The 22,554-nt window shown below is 57.3% G+C and overlaps 1 protein-coding gene across 19 annotated transcripts in view; it reads right to left on the bottom strand.

Moving 5' to 3' along the window:
* Positions 1–22,554, bottom strand: part of PLEKHA6 (pleckstrin homology domain containing A6) — a 135,299-nt gene that overhangs the window by 4,917 nt on the left and 107,828 nt on the right. For 6 of the 19 annotated variants that reach the window (XM_084865814.1, XM_084865827.1, XM_084865826.1 and 3 more), the window contains 16 exons: positions 22,352–22,438; positions 21,354–21,407; positions 17,381–17,461; positions 16,406–16,474; positions 15,107–15,187; positions 14,700–14,849; positions 13,856–13,951; positions 12,220–12,331; positions 11,449–11,588; positions 9,832–9,981; positions 8,444–8,573; positions 8,122–8,228; positions 7,094–7,270; positions 5,754–5,921; positions 5,538–5,671; positions 4,951–5,096 (listed from right to left, as the gene is read on the bottom strand). In XM_084865814.1, coding sequence (XP_084721940.1) covers positions 4,951–5,096; positions 5,538–5,671; positions 5,754–5,921; positions 7,094–7,270; positions 8,122–8,228; positions 8,444–8,573; positions 9,832–9,981; positions 11,449–11,588; positions 12,220–12,331; positions 13,856–13,951; positions 14,700–14,849; positions 15,107–15,187; positions 16,406–16,474; positions 17,381–17,461; positions 21,354–21,407; positions 22,352–22,438 — 1,882 coding nt within the window. The remainder of the gene's footprint in view (positions 1–4,950; positions 5,097–5,537; positions 5,672–5,753; positions 5,922–7,093; positions 7,271–8,121; positions 8,229–8,443; positions 8,574–9,831; positions 9,982–11,448; positions 11,589–12,219; positions 12,332–13,855; positions 13,952–14,699; positions 14,850–15,106; positions 15,188–16,405; positions 16,475–17,380; positions 17,462–21,353; positions 21,408–22,351; positions 22,439–22,554) is intronic. The other 13 variants (XM_084865824.1, XM_084865823.1, XR_014793332.1 and 10 more) reach the window with 12 other exon arrangements.

Genomic DNA, 22,554 nt, shown 5'->3' with positions numbered 1-22,554 from the left:
TGGTTTGGCTCAATGGGTAGAGCCGTGGTCGGCAAACTGAGACTCGCGAGCCACATGTGACTCTTTGGCCCCTTGAATGTGGCTCTTCCACAAAATACAATGGGCCTAGGAGAGTCTATTTTGAAGAAGTGGCATTAGAAGAAGCTTAAGTTTAAACAATTTGGCTCTCCAAAGAAATTTAAATCGTTGTGCTGTTGATATTGGCTCTATTGACTCATGAGTTTGCTGACCACTGGGATAGAGCATCGGCCTTCAGACGGAAGAGTCCCAGGTTCGATTCCAGTTAAGGGCACATGGCTTGGAGATTCTCTCTCATCATTGATGTTTCTTTCTTTTTAAAAAAAAATATATTTTATTGATTTTTTTTTTTTTTTTTTACTGAGAGGAAAGGAGAGGTATAGAGAGTTAGAAACATCGATGAGAGAGAAACATTGATCAGCTGCCTCCTGCACACTCCCTACTAGGATGTGCCTGCAACCAAGGTACATGCCCTTGACCTGAATTGAACCTGGGACTGGAGTTCGCAGGCTGGCGCTCTATCCACTGAGCCAAACCGGTTAGGGCTCATCATTGATGTTTCTATCTCCCTCTCCCTTCCTCTCTGAAATCAATAAAAAAAAGTATTTAAAAAGAAAGAAGCGTGTTGCCTGTTGGTTGAGACTCTGAGCACAGCCCAGTGAAGGCAAACTGCCATCTTCCCTCAAAACAACTCTACAAGCCTCACGGTGCTGAGGCTGGGTTAATGGGGTTTTGCTCTGTCATCACTGTCAGTCCATGTTGAGAACTGGGAGACGGGCATTGTCAGGGACCAGCTCTATGCAGTCCTGGCCCTTGTGCAGCCACAGCCCAGCTGCATGCAAGTAGGAGTGAGCCGAGCAAATGCCTCACTGTGGCTCAGAGCAGAGCCAGACCCCACTGGGGTCTCACGTTTACTCTGAGAGAAGGATCTGGATGTTAAACTCCCACTCCCTGCTCTTCCCCCCTCCACTCTCCTCACTTGACCTCACCACCTTCCCTGCCCTGTGCAGGAGGCAGGGCCGGTGCACCGCCCATCACCCATGTGCACACACCACATATGTACCGAGGACATGGAGCAGGGAGTCATGTCTGCCCACACACAACTCGGACTTTGTGCGTGGGATGCAGCTAAGCCATATCCTTACTACACACAACTCAGGTTCGTGTGTGTGTGTGTGTGTGTGTGTGAGTGAGTGTGCGCGCGCACGTGTGCCCATGGCTCAGCACACCTGTAACTTCACATTCAAATGCATTCACAGATGCTTCCGGAACACACATTCCTGTGCATGTCTGCATCGCGATGGCTACTTCTCTGGCAACCTCGGTTTCTAAAACCGCAAAAGCTCAAAAACTCAAAAGCTAAGCAAGGACTGCCTCAAGGAAGCCAAGCTGATGGTACAATGCACACCAGGGAGTCCGTCCAGTGACTCGGAAGCGCTCCTTGGAGTCAGAGACCCTGAGTTACTCGGGGCTCTAAGGCGCTGCCTGGTTGGGGTTCCAGCCCACGGGAGAGTGAAAACAAGAAAATTAGAAAAGAAAGAGGAATCGAGGGACCCAGGACATCCATAAGAAGGCACAACTGAAGAGAGAAAATCGTTGGCAAAAAGCAGATATAACTTTAAAAGCGTCACAGGTTGGCAGCGTTGAATGTAGCTACACACAGGTCTGAACCATTCAAAAACCCTCAGGGCAACCCCTGACAGAGGTCAGCGAAGGAAGGCTGTTCTGAATGATCCTAAAGCAGTAAGAGCAAGAAAGATTCTGCTGCAGGAATGTGCCGAACAGATGTGATATTATACCTGTGCTCCCAATCCTGCCACAGATGCCTGCGCCAATAACCAGTCACACATACTCACATTCATGAGACTGCTCTCCCACACCCCACGCAGACAGAAGTTCACAGATGTTGCAATGTACACACTGTGCACAAAATTCACACGAACGTTGTTATCGTCCCTCGTTCTGCAAACAAAGCCAATCACACACGAACATGGACATAAATACTGCCTCCACCCTGTACTGGGCCCCCTGGACACAGCACCTACACTCCAACAGCTTACCAAGAACACCTGAACCCATACATAACCATCTCCACATAACACCCGTGGACATTTTGCACACATGAACGCACATACATACACCCCCCTATATTTTTACTCAAACATTCCCTCCCCCCATACTGCATACTTGAATACACACAAATACATACGTACCTACAAACAATACTGATTCAGATACTCTACATGCCCTCATGCCATATACACCGAGTGGCCAGATTATTATGATCTCTGAACGCATAATAATCTGGCCACTGAGTGTGTGTGTGTGTGTGTGTGTGTGTCCCTGCGCATGCGTTTGCGCAGGGACACACACACACACACATATCTATATCTATCTATCTATATCTATATCTATATCTATATCTATATCTATATCTATATCTATATCTATATCTATATATACTAGAGGCCTGGGGCATGAATTCGTGCATGGGTGGGGTCCAGCCCACCTGGCCAGAAGGAAGGGACATGGGTGGCTGGCTGGCCTGCCTGCTGGTTGAACTCCTGGTCGAGGGGACAATTTGCATATTAGCCAGATTATTATGCATCCAGAGATCATAATAATCTGGCCACTCAGTGTACACGACCTGAACACTGCCCCGCCTTCCCCTATAGTGCCGACTTGCGTGCACACTGGGTGTCATGGCCCAACGCTGCCACATTCATCACTGACCACCATCTGTGCCACACGGCCATGCCCAGCACCCCATGCACACAGGCCCCCCGCACGGACGGTGCCCATACTATGGGTGCCCCCGAACAGTCCTCACTGTGCCTCACTGGCAGATCAGCAGCTCTGGGCACCTGGGCCATGGACGGTGGGTGATGGGGACAGTGGGCTAAGTCTGAGGCCTGGCCCATCCACAGCCATTTTTTAAATAGCTGGGGTTTTGGCAAAGCCCAGGTGACCGTGTGTGCTCAGTGCACAGATCCCGAAATGTAAGCCTGTGTGTGTGGGGCGGAACCTGAGAGGCCGGTGGGTTTTGTTTCCGTGGAGCCTTTGGCTGCCGGACTGTCCGAGAGAGCGCCAGGGGCTGGGGCAGGGGCGGAGGAAAGGATTAAGAACAATATTGTGCGCTCTAAGCCTTGAAAGAGGAAGTTTCCTTTTGCCCAGAGCGAGTGGAATTTGATCTTGGGCAGGTTCAAGTGCGTTTTCAGCCGGAACTATAGGGAGGCTTGGCCGGGGCCCCCTGGCAGCCAAACTGGTTCTGCGGCCTCTGGCCCCAGGCTTTCCTTGACCTCAACTCCAGCCCAAGGGGAGCCTCTCTCTGAATGAACTACCTCCAGGGGCGTCCCCAGGACACCCAGCTAATGCCCACTGCACCCCAACTGCTACTAGGTTCTTCCTGAAGGCTGACTGACACCCTTGTTTAGCCCCAAAGCCGCTGGTTTCTGAAAATAGCCCTATTGAAAAGAGCTAGAAAAACACAAATGGCTCCTCTTCCTACTCCAGCCACGGCCGTTTCAACGAGCACTAGCTACCACCATCACCAACACCACTGCTGCCCCAGCTGGCGGGGAGCTTACTGAGCACCTTCTGGGCGCCTGGCCCTGTGCTGGGCGCTCAGCACACACCGTGTCCTCCTCGCACCGCCACACCGTGTCGTAATTTGGATTTTACGGAGGAGGGATCGGAGCCTCGGGCAGCTGGAACTGGAATCCTCGCCAACACCGCCAGGAAACACCATCCCCTCCACGGACTCCTGCACAGGCTGCTGTACCCGTGGCCAGCGCCTGCGGCTGCCGCCTGGACCAAAGTCATCAAGCCTGGTATCCTCCCGGGGCACCCCTCCTGGCCGGCCCCAAAGCCCCCTCTGTTCCTCTCCCTCTCCATCCCGGCCACCTTGTCATCTCCCAGCCTTCGTGACTCGGCACTGCCTCGCCTCTACCTTCCCCGCTCCCGTTCAGAGAGAATCCCTCTCATTCTCCCCACCTTCATTCATCTCGTGCTTGCCTGTTACACTCTCATCTCCCCCCGGGATGTCTCAGGCTGAGGAGAGCGAGTCCTGTTGACTTTGACCTCACGGTGTCCGCCTGGGACCTGCTGCCCTTCCGACCCGCGTGAGTCAGCCCCTCAGACTCATCATCTTCCCTTAGCGGGAAAGAGTGCTGGGTCCGTAGCCAACGTGGCGATGGTTAGCACGCTCAGCCCTGGGTTGCCTGCACGCTATTTCTCATCCTTCCTCTCCATGTGCAGCCGGAAGGGGGAGTGAGCCCTCGCCTGTTTGGCTCAGTGGATAGAGCCTCAGCCCGAAGACTGAAGGGTCCGTGTTTGATTCTGGTCAAAGGCATGTACCTTGATCACAGGCTCGATGTGGGAGGCAACCATAAGTGTGTCTCTCTCACATCAATATTTCTCTCTCTCTCTCTCTCTCTCTCTCTCTCTCTCTCTCTCTCTCTCTCTCTCTCCTCTCCCCTTCCCTTCCCTTCCCTTCTACTCTCTCTAAAAATCAATGGAAAAATATCCTTGATATATATATCCTTGAGCAAATAAGAAGGAGGAGAAGGGAAGGGTAACCCTGGAATACCTGGCCCTCACCCCTCAGCTGGTAAATACTTTGAACTTTCCCAGTCACGTCAGTGTACACCTTTCTCTGTGCCCCCAACCTGCCCCGGTGCAGTGGCTCCCTGTGCTCCCTGCACGGCCGCGGCCATCCTGCTCTATGGGGGCAAGGAGGGTGCTCCCTGCTCTGAGCTCCCGCACCTTAGCCTCCTTGCACCCCGAGCCTAGCACAGGACCTGGCGCCCCGTCAATGCTCAGCCTGCCCGTGCCCTCTTCCTCTCTAGCCCTGACTCCTGCCAGCGCCGTGCCTCCTCCCCTAAGTGGTCGGTCGGCCATGTCCCTGGCAGAGCGAGGCCCGGCCCCTCTCACCAGACAGCATGCGGCCCCGGCGGGAGGCCTCGGTGGCCAGGGCACAGGAGATTTCAATCCGCTTCTCCTGCTCCTGCAGCTGGCTCTCTGAGTCCTGGGGCACGTCCACAAGATCCCCCTCGCCGACGGGCACCACGTTCTGCATACTGAGGAGGCACAGACACACAGACATGGTGGGGGGACAGGATGTCCAGCTGGCCCGCAGGGGGGCATGTGCAAGCTCTGGTCCCCCCAAGCTCTGGCGAAACACATGTGGGTAAGGGGGACCCTTACCCACAATGCTTTACAACGAACTAGAAGGTTCAAGTGCACGTTTAGGGCTGCCTTGGAGGGGAGGAGTCATAGAGGCAGCCCGTCAATGTGTCTGGATGAGCATGTGCGTGAGCTCACGGTCCCTCTGGGCACCCATGGGCTGCTCCTGGGCCCACCAGAGGGCCAGGCCCAGATCGCTGCCCTGAGCCATGGCCTCTATTCGCTCCACTCTGGGGGAGGCTGGGGTCCCCTCGGACATGGGTTGGAGCGCTGGTGTCCTAGGTGCCGTGGGGGCGGGGAGGCAGAAAGAGTACAGGTCCCCTCAGGCCAGTTACCTGGACTTGGCGATGAGCGTCTTGATCCTTTCCACCTTCTTCTGCTTCTCCTTCAGCTCCTCGGGGCTCAGGGGCGTGTCCGGCTCCAGGTCGATGTACCGCTCAGGGATGAGGACTTTGTCAGGGGTGGAGAGCTGTGGGGGGGGTGGGGGACCAAGGTCATCACTCCATCCCTCTCAGGGCCCCTGCCCGCCCCGCCCCCCGGACTCCGCTCACCTCCTTGTGGATGTCCACGTCGTAGTGCTGGGGCTCCAGCTCCATCTTGCGCAGCCGGGCAATCTCCTCCCGTGGCGTCTCGTAGGCCTGCCCGCCGGGCTCCTCTGCCCGCAGCGCGGCCTCCAGGTTGGAGATGTCCACCTCGTGGATGCTGCGGTGGCGACGCACCTGGGGACACGGGCACCTCCGCTTCTACCCGAGCCTCCTGGGCGCCCTAACCATGCGTGCCCCCACTGTCCCTGCCTGGCCCGCCCGGTCTGGCTGCCACCCCGCGGCTCCCACTGCAGAGCCACTCTGCCTACTGCCTGTCCAGAGCCTGCCCGCTGCCAGGACCGGAGGCGGGACTTCATCAACATTTCTCACCAGCGTGCCCCCGCCCGCCCCCACCATGCCCTTCCGTCACCTCCTGTGGCATATATTTGGGCAGCAGATTCAGTGTTTTACACTTAGTGTCTCTAACCACTTCCTATTATTATGGAAGTTCCAATCTACCAACTGGGATGTGAACTGTTGGAGGGCAGGACCTATGAGTCACAACTTTGGCATATTTCAGAAAGAAAAGTTAGGCAGATGCCTTGGGCTCCTCCCAGCACTGCATTTAACGGCTGTGTGGCCCAAGACTCCCTGGATTTCTCGTGACTTGGTTTCTCTCTCTCTAAGGATAGTAACTCCAAACCCGGGCTATTGAAAGGATGAGGCAGAGAACGGGAAAGGGACGGGGAGCTGAACTGAGCCGTGCCAATGATCCCCGGCCCAGTGCTCAGCCACAGAAAGTGTGCTGGAAACGCTGGTAAGGGGTGGCCACTTGTGGGTGGTGGTTGGCGCACTGCCCTCTATTACCTGAATGGTATGTAATTCGGTTCAACCAAAATAATCAAGGCAATCCTGTGTGTGAGCTAGTGAAACACCCAGCCCGACTGGCGTGGAGTGTTGACCTATGAGCCAGGAGGTCACCAGTGGATTCCCAGTCAGGGCACAAGCCAGGGTTGTGGGCTCAATCCCATTGTGTGTATGCAGGAGGCAGCCAATCAATGATTCTCTCTCATCATTGAGTTCCTCTCCCTCTCCTCTCTGAAATCAATACAAATGTATGAGAAAAGAAGGGAACGCCTGTAGCAGGCTCTCCTCGCCCAGTGGGCAGAAGCCTCCCAGTGCCCAGAGCCTAAAGGGTACTTACCCAGGCAGAGAGGCCATCCGGGAGCCCATTAGCATTCCGGCCCCTCTCTCTCTAACCCCCAGCCTACCCCCCGGACTCCAGCCCAGGTGGCCGCCCCCGCCCCCTGGAGCAGGCAGTGTTGACCACTGTCAGGTCACTCCGGTGGGCGGCTGGGAGGACTTACCACCTTGTAGGCGGGCCGGGGGCTGGGGTCGGGGGCAGGGCTGGCAGGGAGCTGCAGGCTCCTCCGCTTCTCCTTCATGGAGCCGCTCTGGTGGCGCCGCATGCGGTCGATCTGCTCCTCCACGCTCATCTTCACCTTGCCCTCGCCGGGGAACACCGCGCTCTTGGGGCGCTCCTGCTGTGGGTGGGGGAGGCGGGGGGAGACGAGGCTCTGAGAGGTGCATGCCCTCCCCCCAGCCTTTTCAGCTGCTCTAATCCCTTAAGATTCCCCTTCCTTGTGAAGTTGCCTGTAGTCAATGGAATAGCGGTCCCCGGAAGATGTGTCCACGTCCTGACCCCCAGGACCTGTGAGTGTGACCTTATTTGGAAAGGGGGTCTTTGCAGGTGTAACTAAATTAAGGGTCTCAAGAGCATCCTGAATCAGGGCCACCCTAAAACCAATAGTGGGTGTCCTCAGGGGGAGACAAGAAGACACATGGGGGAGGTGATGCGAAGTGATGTGTCCACAAGCCAAAGACACCCAGGCTCACCAGCAATGACCATCTACTGGGCGGGAGGGGGCGGAGCCTGAGCAGGGGGGGTGGGGCCTCTCCCTCATCCTCCAGAAGAGCCACCCCTGCCAACACCCCCAGTGCAGACCTCTGGCCTCCACACTGTGAGAAAGTAAACTTCTGTGGGTTAAGCTACCAAGCCCGTGGCATTCTGCTCCTCTCCTAGTGGCCTTAGGACCCCGACACACAGCTTTGGCAAGCACGCGACTCTGACCACTGGCTTCTGCCACATCTGTATGTCATAGTAGTAATTTTGCTCAGTGCTTTTTTATCTTTATTGTGCACACATTCCTGTCCCTTGGCACGCCTCCTTGAAGAAGACCCCTTGGCTGGGGTTGCTGGCTTTCCTGCTTACTCTGTCTCCCGCCTCCAGCCCTGGGCTTCTTGAACAGGAGCGACAGGTGGTGGACACTCAGGGCCCTGGGCTCCTGGCCTGGCTCAGGCCCGCCAAGCCCCCAGAGCCCGCAGGGGTACTTACCCGGGCAGAGAGGCCGTTGGGGAGCCCATTGGCATTCCTCCTCACCACCCCCGATGGGGTCCCCTCTTCCTCAGTGGGCGACTTTGTCCGCGGGGGCACAATGCCAACTGCAGGGAGACAGAGCAGCCAGTGGGCCTCATGGAGAGAGGAAGGCGGAGAGACGGGGCGGGACTGCTTCTCAGAGAGGCTGGGTCTCACCCCCCACCTCCCGTGGAAAAGACAGGCCGGGCGGGTGAGCACTCCATAGGTATGAGTGAGCACCGCCCTGCGCTCCTCTCTGACCCCGGGCCTCAGTTCTAGGGGAAGACAGGGCAGGAGATACCTTTGTTGAGAGCCGTCTGCTTGTCTGCCTCCACCTCTTGCCGGGTAGGCACAAGGCTGATGTCCCTCGACGTGTCCGGGGGTGAGGTCTGGTGGGACTCTCTCTTGCTTGGGTCGTAGCTTGGTTTGGGCTGGAAGAAAGGATGAGGAGGTGTTTCATGCAAGAGTGACTGCCAGGAAGGAGGCCCCGGTGATAGTTCTTTGTTTGGCAATGGTTGGCATGCAAACCCTTGAAAACCTGGGACAGGGCCACTCTGCGTGTGCCTGTTGTGAAGTGGACAGGGAGGCACTAGGCTGGCCAGGGCGTGAGGCACTAGGCTGGCCAGGGCGTGGGGAAGGAGGGCTCATGCCTCTGGGAAGCCCCTCCACCTGGCCAGTCCCCTCGGCAAGCACCAAGTGAGCCAGAGCGGAGGGGCCATCAGGCCAAGGGTCTCTGAGGACTCTGTTTGGATCCTGCCCAAGACTTGAGCCAAAGAACCGGGCGAGCTTTGGGACCAGGACTTTGGGGGCAGGAAAGGGGCACTGAGCTTGTGGCTCACAGAATCCTGAGGCCAGTAGGGACCTCAGCCATCATCTGCTCCATTCTGTGCCTGCCCCCTCCCCCACCCCCATCCCTCCGTCCAGTTGAAGAATCTAAGTCTCAGTGAGGACCGCAGAGGAAGGAGCCTAGGCCAGAGCTCAGAAAGCTCCACTCCAGCCCCGCTGGGGCGCACGGCAAGCCACACACCTGCCTTCACCTGGGACTGCAGTGCCGCTCCCTGCTCTGCCCACCTCACCAGGCAGGCCCTCGGGGCTAGGCACACACCCGCAGCTGAGACGAGAATGTGAGTTTCCCGGTTTCGGGCACAGGATGTTTACTCACCGTGCAACCTCTTCCGAGCCTAACCACACGCCTCTCCTGGATCTTCGCTAGGGATCCAGGCGAGAGGGGAGGCCCGAACAGGGGAGAGGGGGCCTGCACCCTTATATTCCAGGGGTGGTGGGCCCCAGAGAGGACAGAGGCAGAGACAGAGAGCATGGGGGGCTGGGGCCTGGGGTGGACAAGGACAGGACCAGTATGTGTGTGGGGGTCCCTTGATTCCCATCATCTGGTCATGCTGGCAGGGAGAAGGCCGTACCACCACCCACAGCCAGGGGCCCCCAGGAGCCTGGCACAGGGTAGAGCAGCAGCTCATTCCCCCGCTGTCCACAGAAAGCAAAGAGGGGCAAGAGGGCGTGTGTGAGTGTCCCACCGGCTTCTCCTCATTCCGGAGTTTGCGCAGACAGAGGGCCCAGCAGAAATTCAGTGCGGGCACGCAGAAGTGACTCCCTGTCCCCCCTTGCCCCTCACCTGGCCTTCTGTCCCATTCCCTCCACCCCTGCCCTCCAGGACCCAAGGGTGCTGGGTACCTGGCCCCTGGCTGTCTCGCCACTGCAGTGCCAGGAAGGGGAGTTGGGGTACGGCCAGAAGTGGCTCTCGCTAGGGAGTGGAGGCACGGTGGGAGGAGACTCCAGGGGCACGTAGGCTTTGGGGAGGGGGGGCCGCGGTGGGCCGGGCTCCTGAGGCAGAGAGAAGCCAGAGCATTAGGAGGAGCGAGAGCAGGCGCTGTGAGAGCAGGAGAAAAGAGCGTTAGCAGAGGCAGACGCCGCGGAGACCCGGGGCCCTGGACCCAAACTCCCACCTGTGGCCTGGACACAGCTACCTGCAGAACCAGCTGTGCCTGGCCCTCAGGCCACCTCCACTGAGCCACCTGCGCACACTCCCATCACTCCCAGCTCTTCTCCAAAGTTCTCTCCTCGTGGCCACAATGATACCTTCCCACCCTGTACCTGTGCTACCGCCAGTGCCTATGCCTGCGATGGCCTGCACCTCTGCCTGTCCCAACGCTTCTCCTGTACCTCTGCCTGTCCCAACGCTTCTCCTGTACCTCTGCCTGTCCCAACGCTTTATCTGTTCCTCTACCTGTCCCAGTGCTTCTCCTGTTCCTCTACCTGTCCCAACGCTTCTCCTGTTCCTCTGCCTGTCCCAACACTTCGCCTGTTTTTCTACCTGTCCCAACGCTTCTCCTGTTCCTCTACCTGTCCCAACGCTTCTCCTGTTCCTCTACCTGTCCCAACGCTCCACTTGTTCCTCTGCCTGTTCCAATGCTTCAGCCTGTTCCTCTGCCTGTCCCAGTGCTTCTGTTCCTCTACTTGTTCCAATGCTTCAGCCTGTTCCTCCGCCTGTCCCAATGCTTCTCCTATTCCTCTGCCTGTCCCAACGCTTCTCCTGTTCCTCTGCCTGTTCCAATGTTTCAGCCTGTTCATCTGCCTGTCCCAGAGCTTCAGCCTGTTCATCTGCCTGTCCCAGAGCTTCTCCTGTTCCTCTACCTGTTCCAATGCTTCAGCCTGTTCCTCTGCCTGTCCCAACACTTCTCCTGTTCCTCTATCTGTCCCAACACTTCGTCCTGTTCCTCTACTTGTGCCAAAGCCTCAGGTCCTGTTCCAGTCCCATCCTCTCTGGAAGAGCAGAGCATTTACAGTCTGAACCACATGGCTCAGTACTGAGACACACATCACCACGTGCCTGAGGCTGGTTTGCTGTCTATCGGCCTCGGTCCCCCTGGGCTCTGGGCCCTCTGAGTGGAGGCCGTGGGCATGCAGGGGTACCCGGAGCGGGCCTCCTGCCACCCTCTCCCGCAGTAGAGCCAGTAAACGCTTGCTAATCAACTGACTAGGAAATTGTCCCCCAGCCCTCACCCCATCACTCCTAGAACAACGCTGGGTTTAAATTCCTATCGAGTGCTTGATATCTTTGCTCCCCATCCTGGTGCTCCGGAAGGAGGCCAGGGATGCTGGTGAAGACCAGAGCAGGTATAGGAGAGATGGGAGGAAGGTCACACACTAGATGGGAAAACGCCCCTCAGGCAGAGGCACTCGGACTGCAGGCCTCTGGGGAAGACGGGGCACAGAATCTGTGTAGTTTCAGGCAAATGAGGACCCGGTCCTCCCTCCCCGTTTACCTTCTACTTCATTTCATCAGCTTACCTCATTGGACCCAGACTTGGTGGGGGACCCCTGAGAGCCAGACACCAGTGAAAAGGGGCTCAGGGGGCTGGTGAGGCTGGCGGAGCTGAGAGGGCTGGCAGGGCTGTTGGAGCTGTAGGTGGTCGAGGGGCCAAGGCCTCCTTGGAGAAAACAAGAGGAGAAAGATGAGGGTGGGCAGGGCTGTGGCCTGGGGTATGGATGGCTATGTAGGTGGGGAGGGCAGGGCGGGATTCAAGGACATGGGAAGGTCCCTTGAGCCTGCCGGAGGGACTTGTACATGGGCTGGGCCATCAGCTGGGAGGTGCGCTGCACAGGGGAGAGGATGTCAAAGCCAGCCAGGCCAAGGTCCCAAGCTGAAGGAAGACACTAAGGTAGAGACCTCAGACCATCCAGGGGCCAGTGGGCTTAGAGTCTGGGGACACCCAGCTGCTCTTTGACCTTTTCTGGGGAGAAATCTAGGGTATCAGGGTCAACAGCATCTCTGAGTGGTATATCCAGTCTGTTCTGGGGAGGGGAGGATAAGGGTGTCCTACCCACCACCCCAGGGCTCTGGGGAGGACTCTGGAGCCCTGAGAGGTCATGGCTGGTTCTGAGCACAGAGTGAGGGCCTAGAGCAAGCATATCAAACTGTGGCCATAAACCTGCCAAACCCGCCGGCAGTGAGTTTGACATGCTTGGCCTAGAGGGCGAGCTAGCAGGTGTGGGAGGAGCCAGGGCACAGAGCATTCCTGGTGAAGCCAGAGGCCTGAGGCTGGCAGGGGTGGCGCCCACCTCTGTGCTTGGCCGTGTCTGTGCCCCGGGACGGGTTGTTCTTCCTGAGCCCCTCCATCACGTCCTGGATCCTCCAGATCTCCTTCTGGATTTGCCGGTTGAGCACCTCGTTCTGCAACAGCCACAGAGCAGGTCAAAGGAAGTGACTGCTGAGGAGTGTCCCAGGCCTTTCCCCACCTCCCTTAGGCCAGCAGCAGGCAGGAGCCCTGTGCACGAGGGAGTGTAACACACACACACACACACACACACACACACTAAACACACACACATCTCCAGTACGCGCACCAGACACACACACACACACACACACACACACACACACACACTAAACACACACACATCTCCAGTACGCACACCAGACACACACACACACACACACACACACACACACACACACTCACTCACTCACTCACACTCTCTAGCACATTTGTCTCTCTCCCAGGCTGCCTCTGTGTCCTCAGCCTCTATGAAATACAGTTCTGAATGCTAAGGAGAGGACTCTGTCATTAGGGTAAAGAGCCCCGTCAGGTCAACCTGAGGAGCCATAAGAGAGTGGGGACCTGCCCCCGAGCCCCTGGGGGAGACAGGTCATGGAGAGGAGGCCCCGCAGGTGGACATTCTAGGGTAGCCCCCTTTCCAGGCTGAGCGCTCCAGTTCCCTGGTTTCTTTCAGATCCAGGTAGCTCGTCTGTAAGGCCCACCCCCAGCATACGCCTAAGTGCTCATGGATTGTATTTGATGACAGCACCCACTCTTTGAAAAATGATGGCCACCTCTAGTTTAGCACCCCTGCCCCGGGCACCGCGCTGAGTGCTTTGCAGACACTAACCTGCTCTGGCCGCACGTTTCTAGGAGGCCAGGGTGGCAGCTGTCCCCACTTCCGAGACGAAGGGACTCAGCCAGCCACCTGGGAGTAAGTTGTGCGACCACCACCCGAATCTGGGTCTGTTTGCTCCAAGAGCTGGCGCTCTTGGTCACACTTCCCTGCCTCTTAAAATCGCCCACGGACCCCCTGGGTCCTCAGACCAGGCCTTTGCCTCGCTCCACCCAACCAGCTGCAATGCTAGGGTGGTAAGTTCTGTTACCAGAAGGAAAACCAGGGAAAGCAGGGCTTAACCACACCAGAGAAACGGCTTGCAATGCCAGCTAGAGAGGGGGCACAGAGGAGTGAGCTGGGCAGAGAAAAGACAGAGGGAGGCAGAGAACAACATGCTCATGGTCAGCGCGTCATGCTTCTAACAAGTCCCAGAAAGGAGGTCTCTTCCTAAATGCCTGAGTGCAGCCTGTACTGCCTACTCTTCTGCTGTCCTGAGGGAGCTTTGTACCAATCTTGTATTTTTATTTATGTCTGTTCAATCCTTCAGTCATACAACACCTGGCATCTAACGAGCTCCTGTGCTTCTCCTGGGCTCACTCCCTGCCATTTGATGGAACCGAAAAAGAACCCCACGTTATCCTGAGATTTGGAGTCCCTTTGAAGTGTCCCGAATCTGGCCTTTGGTCCCAGAAACCAACTCCTCGTCTTTAGTCTGAAATCTCTAAAGCAAGAGCGGACGCCACCTTGGTCTCTGTTGGCCACAAGGACCATGGCAGACCCGCAGCACATGCGGCCCCCCGCCTGCCCGGGCCCCGGTCACCTGGAGGTCCAAGTTGAGCTGCTCCCAGAGGTCGTCGTGCAGGGCGGAGACCTCCGACTCGAGGCTCTCGTACTCCGCGGCGCTGTTGGTCAGGGCCTGCACAGGGAGCGGTTACTGAGAGAGCAGCTCGCCCAGCACCCCTCTCCTCCTGCCACTGGGCCTGGGGGGCCTGGGGCTGGCAGATCCGGGGAGGGCCGGGAGGAGAGTGCACAGGCCTGTGACATGCTAATGACAGCCAAGCACCAGCCTTACCAGAGCCACAAACCAAGTAAGAGAAAATAGCATCTTCTCCAGACACGTGGACAGGCCGGAGCAGGGAGCGTCGCTCCCTCCCCCTCCTGCTCTCCCAGACGGGGCCATGGACAGCGGAGGATGAAGGGAAAAGAGACGGAGGGAAGGGGGGTGCCTCTGGAGGTGTGCTCTCCTCTCTGGGCCATGCTCTCCGGGAGCGTTTGCTGCTTCCCTGCGAGTTATTACCCAGGCCGTCAGCTGGGAGGGTCTGCCCCAGGCCCACGGGGATGACCAGGCAGCAGCATCGCTGCCAGGGTCCGGGTTCTCCAGGGGAGAAGCCAGAGCAGCCAAGGAAACAAGGGGCCTTGAATTCACCCCAACCTGGGGCAGGTATGGTTGGTGGAAAGTTCACCAGTGCCATGGAGACTGTGGGCAAGCAGCCTGACTTACAGGCTGTCTCCTTGCAAGGCAGAGATCCGGTCTGTGTTTGTGTCCTTCCCCGGGAGCACCCTGCTCCGGCCCTCTGGGGAGACCGGGGATTCGGGGAGCCCTACCGGGGAGGGGAGGCTCTCCTGGCAGGTGCAGACCCGCTCTGGTGACCGTGGTCACCTACCGTGGTTGCCTGAGACAGCTCCACCCGGATGTTGATGAGCTGGTTCTGCAGCGACTCCTTCTTGTGCAGCAGCTTCTCTGGGTAGGCGGGCTGGCTCCCGAACATCTCCAGCTCCTGGTGGGTCCCCATCAAGGCACTTTCCAGGCTCTCCTGAGGGAAGGCAGGGGCGGCCAGGAGTGGCCCTGAGCTCCCCTCTTTGGGGCTGTTAGCATCCCAGGCCGATGAGTGGAGGTTGTCCTCACCCTGCCTGAGGCTCCCCAGGAGAGCAAGGGCAGGACAGAAGTTCAAGGAGGGCGAAGCTCTCCGCTTAGTCAAGATGGAGCTAGCAGCCCCCCCCCCACCGCCCCCTCCCCCCCAGTTCTCGCCCCACCACCTGCCCCCACTCAAGGCCACCCCTTGGTTCTCACCTTCTCAGCTCGGAGCTGCTGCACCAGCCGGTCCTGCTCCCTCACCACCTTGTTCTGCTCACACAATTTGCCCAGCAACTTCTGGGGTCCGGAGGGAGTGGGGGGGCAGGAAGGGAGAGAGAAGGGGTGAAGGACACGTTTGATGGGGACCTGGAACTTGGGTTGGCAGGGCCCGGCCTCTGGATACCGCCTCCTCTCCCCTGCAGAGAAGCCTAGCCTGTCACCCTGACTTGGGGAGCTCCTGGGAACAGGAAGGTGGTCTTTACCTTGGGAGCCCGACTCCCCAGAACCCACTGGGAGGGGAGGTGTGTTGATTCTCTGAGGAAGTGAGTCAAGAGAGGGCCGAACGCCAAACGTTAGGCTCCTACACTCCCATCCTCCCAGGTCTTCTAACTCATGAGGGTTGGGAGGTAACGTGGCCTGGCCCTCCTGGCCTCCTAGGGGATATGGACTCAAGGGGTAGGTAGGGTGTTTGAACAACAGTCTCAGAAAACCAGCAAACAATGTAAACGGGCTTCATGGTCCCCACCACCTATCCTCCCCTCCCCTCTCCAGGGTCTCAAGATGGCTGATGCCGGGGTCCCTCGGAGGTCTGGTCCCTGCCTGGATGGAACCTCTCCCAGGCCTGCTGGGCGGATCTGCTCCCCAGACAAGGCCAGGGCAGCTGGGGAGAAAGCAGGCGGGGCCAAACTTCTCCTCCGGAAAGACTTGTGTTTTTCTATGCGCTCAGCTCTGTTCATGACATTCCTCAGACACCCCTGAGCTCCTTCCCCCGGAACCAGATTGTGCCCTCTGCGCCTGCTAGCTCAAGGCCAGCTCACATGCCACCTGTTTTGACCCTGACCCACCAGCTCACAGGGTCTCACTCCTGCAGAACCTGCTATCAGGCTGTCCGTATAGGAATCAATGCTGCCACCTGCTGGCACCTGGTGTCTGCTGCTCCCCTGAGGCTCCCAGAGGGCTGGGGCACAGCCATGTTCTTCTTGGCAGTTACCTACAGACTACGACTGACCTCCTAGCAAAGTCTGAGTTCCTGCAGGAAGCAGATCCCACTGCTGAAGACACGGGGCCTCGGGCTCAGGGGGAAACGCACAGCCAGAGTGGGAGGCGGGGAGAGGGGGAAGAATGAGAAAAGAAAGGAGGTGAGGAGGGACAGGAAGAATGTCGTCTTTGCAGGGAGAGAGAACATGAGTCGCGTGTGTGAAGAGCGGCGAGGAGAGAGATGGATGGAGGAGCTGAGGACGAGAGCAGCAGCAGGAGGGGTGGAGTGGACAGAGGGAGCAGGAGCGCTGCTCTTACATCCGTATCCTGCTCGTTTAGCTTGTAGGTGTGGACGCTGTCCCGGAACACTTCTGGGTACGGAGGGACCTGCAGGAACACGAGGCCGGTTACGGCGGCAGGGCACAGAGGGCGTGTGGAGGTGGGAAAGCGACAACCCTTGCTCCGTTTTGGCCAGAAGCCATAGTACACCACCTCTGGTAGCTTCCACCTGGGCCCCTGAGTTGAGCTAATTCTCTGTCCCCTGGCAGGGAAGCCTGGGACGGCCTGGCCTAGGCTCCATCCCTATTGTCCCAGCCCATTCTAGAAGGAGAGGCGCTGCTCAGCTCTGGCTGTCTCCTCTTCCCAAAGCTGTAGGACCTACTGCTGAGAGGGACGCCAAGCGTGTGTAGCTTCCAGAGGGCTTGCTGGTAACAACCCTGAGAGCAACAGTTACCCTTCAGCTGTGTTTGAGGGTCAGGCATGGGAGAATGGAACGAGCACTGGAAATACTTGAGACGTGTTGACCTAGGGGACTGAATACCAGTCACAGGGCTGGTGCCTCAACCAGGACTGATACACACAGAAGTGTCTCTGGGTCCGGCACATGCTCCCTGCCCGCCGTGACGCCTCCAGCAACCACAGCACCCTTTTCACACCGCTGGCCTCGAATGGTTCCCTATCACACACCCACGCCCTCACCCCCAGCAATGCCTGTGGAGAAGATGCCAAATATAAAACAGAAGCATTAAAGAGCAGATCCGTGGTCCCTGGCAGGCATGAGATGTCGGTGCTATTTTGATGGTTTGGGAGATGGGACGTGGGTTTGCCCGTGAACATGAAGAATGAAGGGAACACAGTGGCGTTGAAGGAGGGAGACCGGGCGGAGCCTGGGAGCTGAGGCCCGGCTGATGAGTGGGTTGGGCGGGGCAAGCCCCATCCCCGTGGGGTGACTGGACCATGCACAAGCAGCTGACACGGTGTTGACAGGGCCCACGCTGCCAGCAGAGGTCTTACTTGCATGAAGAGTTGGGCCCTGGGGGAGGAGCTCTCCACCATGCGGTTCACCATACTGATGAGAGTCTCACTCTCACTCATCTGCAGCAGAGGGAGGAACGGACGATTCACACTCAGACTCACAGAGAGAGACCTTCCCCACACCCTCCTGAGCTCGCCTGCCAGGACATGGAACAGGGGGGCGAGGGGGCAGGCCCTCTTGGGGGCTCCAGCACCCTCTCGTTGGCCTCTAGTTGGCCTCACCCAACACTCTTCCTCTGTGAACTCCCTCTCAGCACCAGCTCTGAAGCTGCCCCGAGGAAAGGCCACAGGAGGGAGCGGGGAGGTCCCTGCGCCCTTGCTCGCAGCTCTGAGATGTCCCGGCCCAAGGACCGCTGCCCCAGGGTGCCTGAGTATGATGGGTCTCGCCCACGTGGGTCAAGTGGGTCATCTCCTGGCCCCAGCTCGCTCGCATTTCGCACACTGCTTTGGTCAAAGACCACACTGGCAGTTGCAAAGGCCAGTCTCCCACCGTTTGGACTAAATGAAACCACTGGAAAAGAGCAGCTGCCTCTGGGCAGGCCTTCCCAAACACCGAGGCACGGGCCTCTCTCCCCAGCCCCTGCCCACCTCTTGGCTCTAGAGTAGGAAGGATTGCTAAACATGGTTTCCAGAGCTGGGCTGGTAGCATCCATGCCGGTCTTGGATGACGCTAGGGAGCAAATAAGGAGGCCAAAACAAGCAAGCCATGTTAAAGGGACACCAGGTATTGGAGCACTGCTCACCCAACACGTTATCTCATGTTTCAAGGGTCACTGGGAACATGGGGGTTGAGGGGGAGACTATTTGACAAATGAAAAAGTAAGAAAGGCGAGGGAGGGAGGGATGGAGGGAAAGAGGGGGGACGAGCCAAACAAATTAATCAGAAATGCCATCATTTCCCCCACTGGATCCAGGGGGATGGCATCCAAAAGTGAGCCTATTAGGGAGCGTCCTTGGCTATGTCCCTTTAACTCAATGCATCTGCAGGGGTAGGCAGCAGAGGGGAAGAGCACGGGAAAAGCTGTTTAGGGAGGCGAAGTGAGGAAGGGGAGGGGTAGGGTCACCTTAGGGCAGATCTTCTGGGTTCCCAGTTCGGGAGGCCCCCCATGTTTGCCCCTGTCTTTCCAATCTGTATCGGCCCACGTGTATGTTCCTTGTACCATTTGGGTGGCAGTCCAAATTCGGCATTGCTCCTGTGTGCTGTGGATGGGTGAGGGGCAGGTCCTACAGCATTTTAAAAGGCTTTCTGAAATCTGATTGTTCTATCTCACTAGCCTAATTGGAAACTTTTTCTATGGCATAACATGTCATTTAAAAGACTTTCAAAACAGCGATTTTGACATAAGGTTGAGTCTTTGTGAAATAGGTAAGTCACCAGGACATCAACCACATTGTAAGGATCTGAACTAGAATTGATCATTGTCTTCTTAGAATCTGTGTGGGGGGTATATTGTATTTACTGTGCATGGGGTATTCACATGGGTGTATGTTGACATGAGCTACCTATATGTCATGCCTGTGTCCTGTGTGTATGGAAGACAAGGCAGCTCTACCAATACATCGGCTGTGAGAGGGCAGGGAGGCCAGGCCCTTCCTGGACGTGCACTGGTCTCCTCCCCCCACAGCCCTCCCCTCGCTTCTCCCCCCTCAGCCAGTGGATCTGGAGAAGAAGGACTGGCCCCACCCAGGCCTGTACCCACCCTGGTGTGACTGGAGCTCTTTCAGCCCAGGAGGGGCCTGTCTCTAGGAAGACTCCTGGGTACCATCCTCTGTCTCTCTAGACTCTGCCTCTCTGAGGATGGTACCCCGGAGTCTAGAGAGACAGAAGATGTACCTATCCCAGTACCTTATACATAAGAGAGAGCACCTAGCCCAGTGCCTTATACATAATAAGGGCTCTCAGTAATATTTGAAATTGAGTTTTAGAAGGAAAAAGAACAATAAAATAAACAGAACAGCAATTACCAGCAGTTATTGCCCACGCCTGATAACGTGCTCTCATATGCATTCTTACTCGACTCCCCCGATGCCTCCGGGAGGCAGGGCGGGCAGCTTCTATGATGACTGTTTTATAATTGAGAAAACAAAGGCCCAGAGAGACTAGTGACATTTTCAAGGTAAAAAACAACAACAACAAAGCAAAACTCCTTGTAAACGATAGAGGTGGAGCTGAGGCTCTGGGTTTGGGGCGCTTATCTTGTCACACTGCCTCTTAAGAATACCTAGGATATCTGTTTAGTGAGGAGGACAACTCTGAAAGGTTATTTCTGAAGCCTCGCCCCTCTGGGAGGACAGACGCCCCTGTAGAGGCCTGCTGTCTGCACGGATTAACCGGACAGCCAGGCTCTGCGGATGGGCCCAGGGCACAGCAGAGCCAGCTCTGGGGCTGGGGGTCAGGGCTTCCAGGCCTGCTCAGGCTTGGCCTCCCAGTTACCCACGGACTGGACATCCCCAGGGACTGGACAACACAGGGCTGTTTTCTGGAACTAACTGCCTTCCCCGCTGACTGACATGCAGGTGTCAGCGCTTCCCATGCCCAAGGCCTCCTGTGAGATGAGTGACGAAGACACGAGGCCCAGTGAGGTGCTTGTCACGTGCTGTGACCAGAACCATAGTTACCGCCTCTGATGGCGTGCTTCTGCTTCTTTCGATAGCCCCGAGAGCACACCACCATGCTGGGGTGTGACCCGAGCATCTTCATTTACTAGATGTTTCCGCGGCTATAAACTAGGTCAAAGCTCAGAACCCTAGTCCACGCTCTGCCATGCACCAGCTGTGTGCCCTCAGCCCACGTCTAGCCTCTCTGTGCTTTAGTTTAACCAGTTATAAAAGGGGAGACTCACAGCACCCCCCGCCCCTTGCAGGGTTTCTATCGAGGTTAAATGAGTTAAGCCCTTGCTGATTTGGCTCAGTGGATAGAGCGTTGGCCTGTGGACGGAAGGGCCCCAGGTTCAATTCCAGTCAAGAGTATATGCCTGGGTTGCAGGAGGCAGCCAATCAATGATTTCCTCTCATCATTGATGTTTCTACCTCTCTCTTCCTCTTCCTCTCCCTTCCTCTCTGAAATCAATATATATATTAAATGAGTTAGGCTCTGTGTAGTGCTTAGAATAGCACCGAGCACAGAGGAAGCACCCGATTCTGGTAGTTGCGGCCATTGCTGTCGCTATTACTACCTTTATGATTTCCCCCACCACCCCAGGCTTCCTCCCATGATCTGTAGCACAGATCGAGCATGAGAGGATGTGCTCAGAGAAATGCCCAGCGTGCTGACCCCTGGCTGTGAGTGCCACAGCCCCCTGAGCCTACAAGGCCAGGTGGCCAATGGGCAGAGCGCCCTGGAGCCCCTCCCAGGCAGCCCATCGCTTCCATCCCACGGGAACCGTCACTGCCTCTTCAGGACACTCATCCGGGAACCTGGGTTGAAACGACTCCCTCTGTCCACCCTAGTGAATTCGCAGGAAAACGTATGCCGTGTGTGTATGTGAACCACAAATACACTGAATCGATAGAGTTTTTAAGCCATCCCAGGACACGGCTGCCATCTGTTTGCGAATTGCAGAGTCTAACAGGACAATTTCCCAGAGTCCCGCTGAACTAAACCCTAGCATTTTAGGCCCAAGCATCTCATGGTGCTACTCTCCCCAGCAAAGATGCAAATTCCTGCCTGTCCCCGGGGCAGGCCCATCTGGCTGAACAAACGGGAGGTGGCATTAATTATTCATGGAGCCATTTACATTCTCCTCTCCCCGGGAAACTCCCAGCTGCCCTAAAGAGCTCGGAAGGGAAGGGATGTGAAGGCGCAAACCAAAATATAGGCCACTTTGTTGTGTCCTGGTTGTGCCAACAAAGGTTGTGCGATGGATGGAGGATGAGGAGGCGGGGAGGAGGCGGGAAGGAGCGGGGGAGGGGACAGGAGCAGGGGTGGCGAGGGGGCACCAGCTCTGCCTACCTGCTGATCCAAATACTCTAGGTTTCTTTGCAACTGAAGGTCTAACAGTTCATCCTACCCGTGGGACCCGAGGCCCAACGGCAACACAAACAAACAGGAACAGGACAAAAGAAAACAGTAAAAAGGAAGCAAAGCAGTTAAGAGTTAGCTGGGCAAGGACAGGAGGCCTCTCTGCAGTGGAGTCCTGGGGAAGGGGGGTGAGGGGTGAGGGTGAGGGCAGGCGCCCAAGCCAGCCATGGAGAGACACGGGGGCCCCTTGGAGGGCCCTGGTCGGCGGGCCCTTTCGGGTGAGGAAGAGCCACTGAGTCGCCTGGTCAGCACCTCCCGCAGAGGGTGCCCAGTTTTCTGGGGAAATCTGCTGGTTCTGGGTGGGCCCATTCACGTGGGTCTGGCTGGGGTTTGGACGCTGGCAGAGGAGGAGAGGGTACGGCCTCCTCCACCCTGGCCTCCGGGTGCTGTGCAGAGAGGGGGACAGCAGCAGGCCTGGGGGGTGAGGGTTCCACCTGCCCCTCAGTTCTGGTTCTCCAGGTGGAGACAAAATGTCTTAGGAAAAGACACAGCAGAGGGAGAGGAACGAGGAAACCATATGGGGCATCTCTTTTCCCCCAGCCCTGCCAGCCTCCTTCCCCAGAGCCAGGACGAGCAGAAGCAGGTGCGATAGGGGTACAGGCTGGAGGGCTGTGCCTGCTGGGAGTTCTAGCCCGAAAGGCTTCCAGCCTGCAATCCAAGCTCCTGTCCAGGGCCCCGGACGAGCTGCAGGATTGCTCTGAGGCCAGAGGCTCAGGAACGACATCACAACGTTCCAGACCTGCCCTTGCGTCTCTGCCTGCATCACTGAGAAGGGGCCTCTGGCACCCAACTCAGCTGGGGTCAGAGCCCTGGCCGGGGAGGAAGGAGGTATCCAGAGGCTCCTAACAACCACACGGGCCAGGCAGGGGGCACAGAGCCCTCCCGGGAGGAGCCGCCCTGAGCGGAGTGTCGGGGAGGAGAGGACGTACCATCTTATCGTGAACCGTAGGGGGTGGTGGGTAGTTGTAGGGGTACAGCCCTGCAGGGACTGGCCGCCTGTCTCCCAGGTAATCATACTGGAAGAGAAAGGGGGTTGGAGAGGTGAGAGGGTCTGGCTGGGACTCGGACTTCCCCACCAACTGACGTCCAAGGTTAGGGAATATTTGCATCCTGTCCTGGAGCAGACTCCGAA

This window comes from Pipistrellus hanaki (genome assembly GCF_964339955.1).
Source record: "Pipistrellus hanaki genome assembly, chromosome: 18".
Classification (NCBI taxonomy): Eukaryota; Metazoa; Chordata; class Mammalia; order Chiroptera; family Vespertilionidae; genus Pipistrellus; species Pipistrellus hanaki.
Note: the sequence above shows the minus strand (reverse complement) of the source record. Positions and strands in the feature narration are given on the sequence as shown.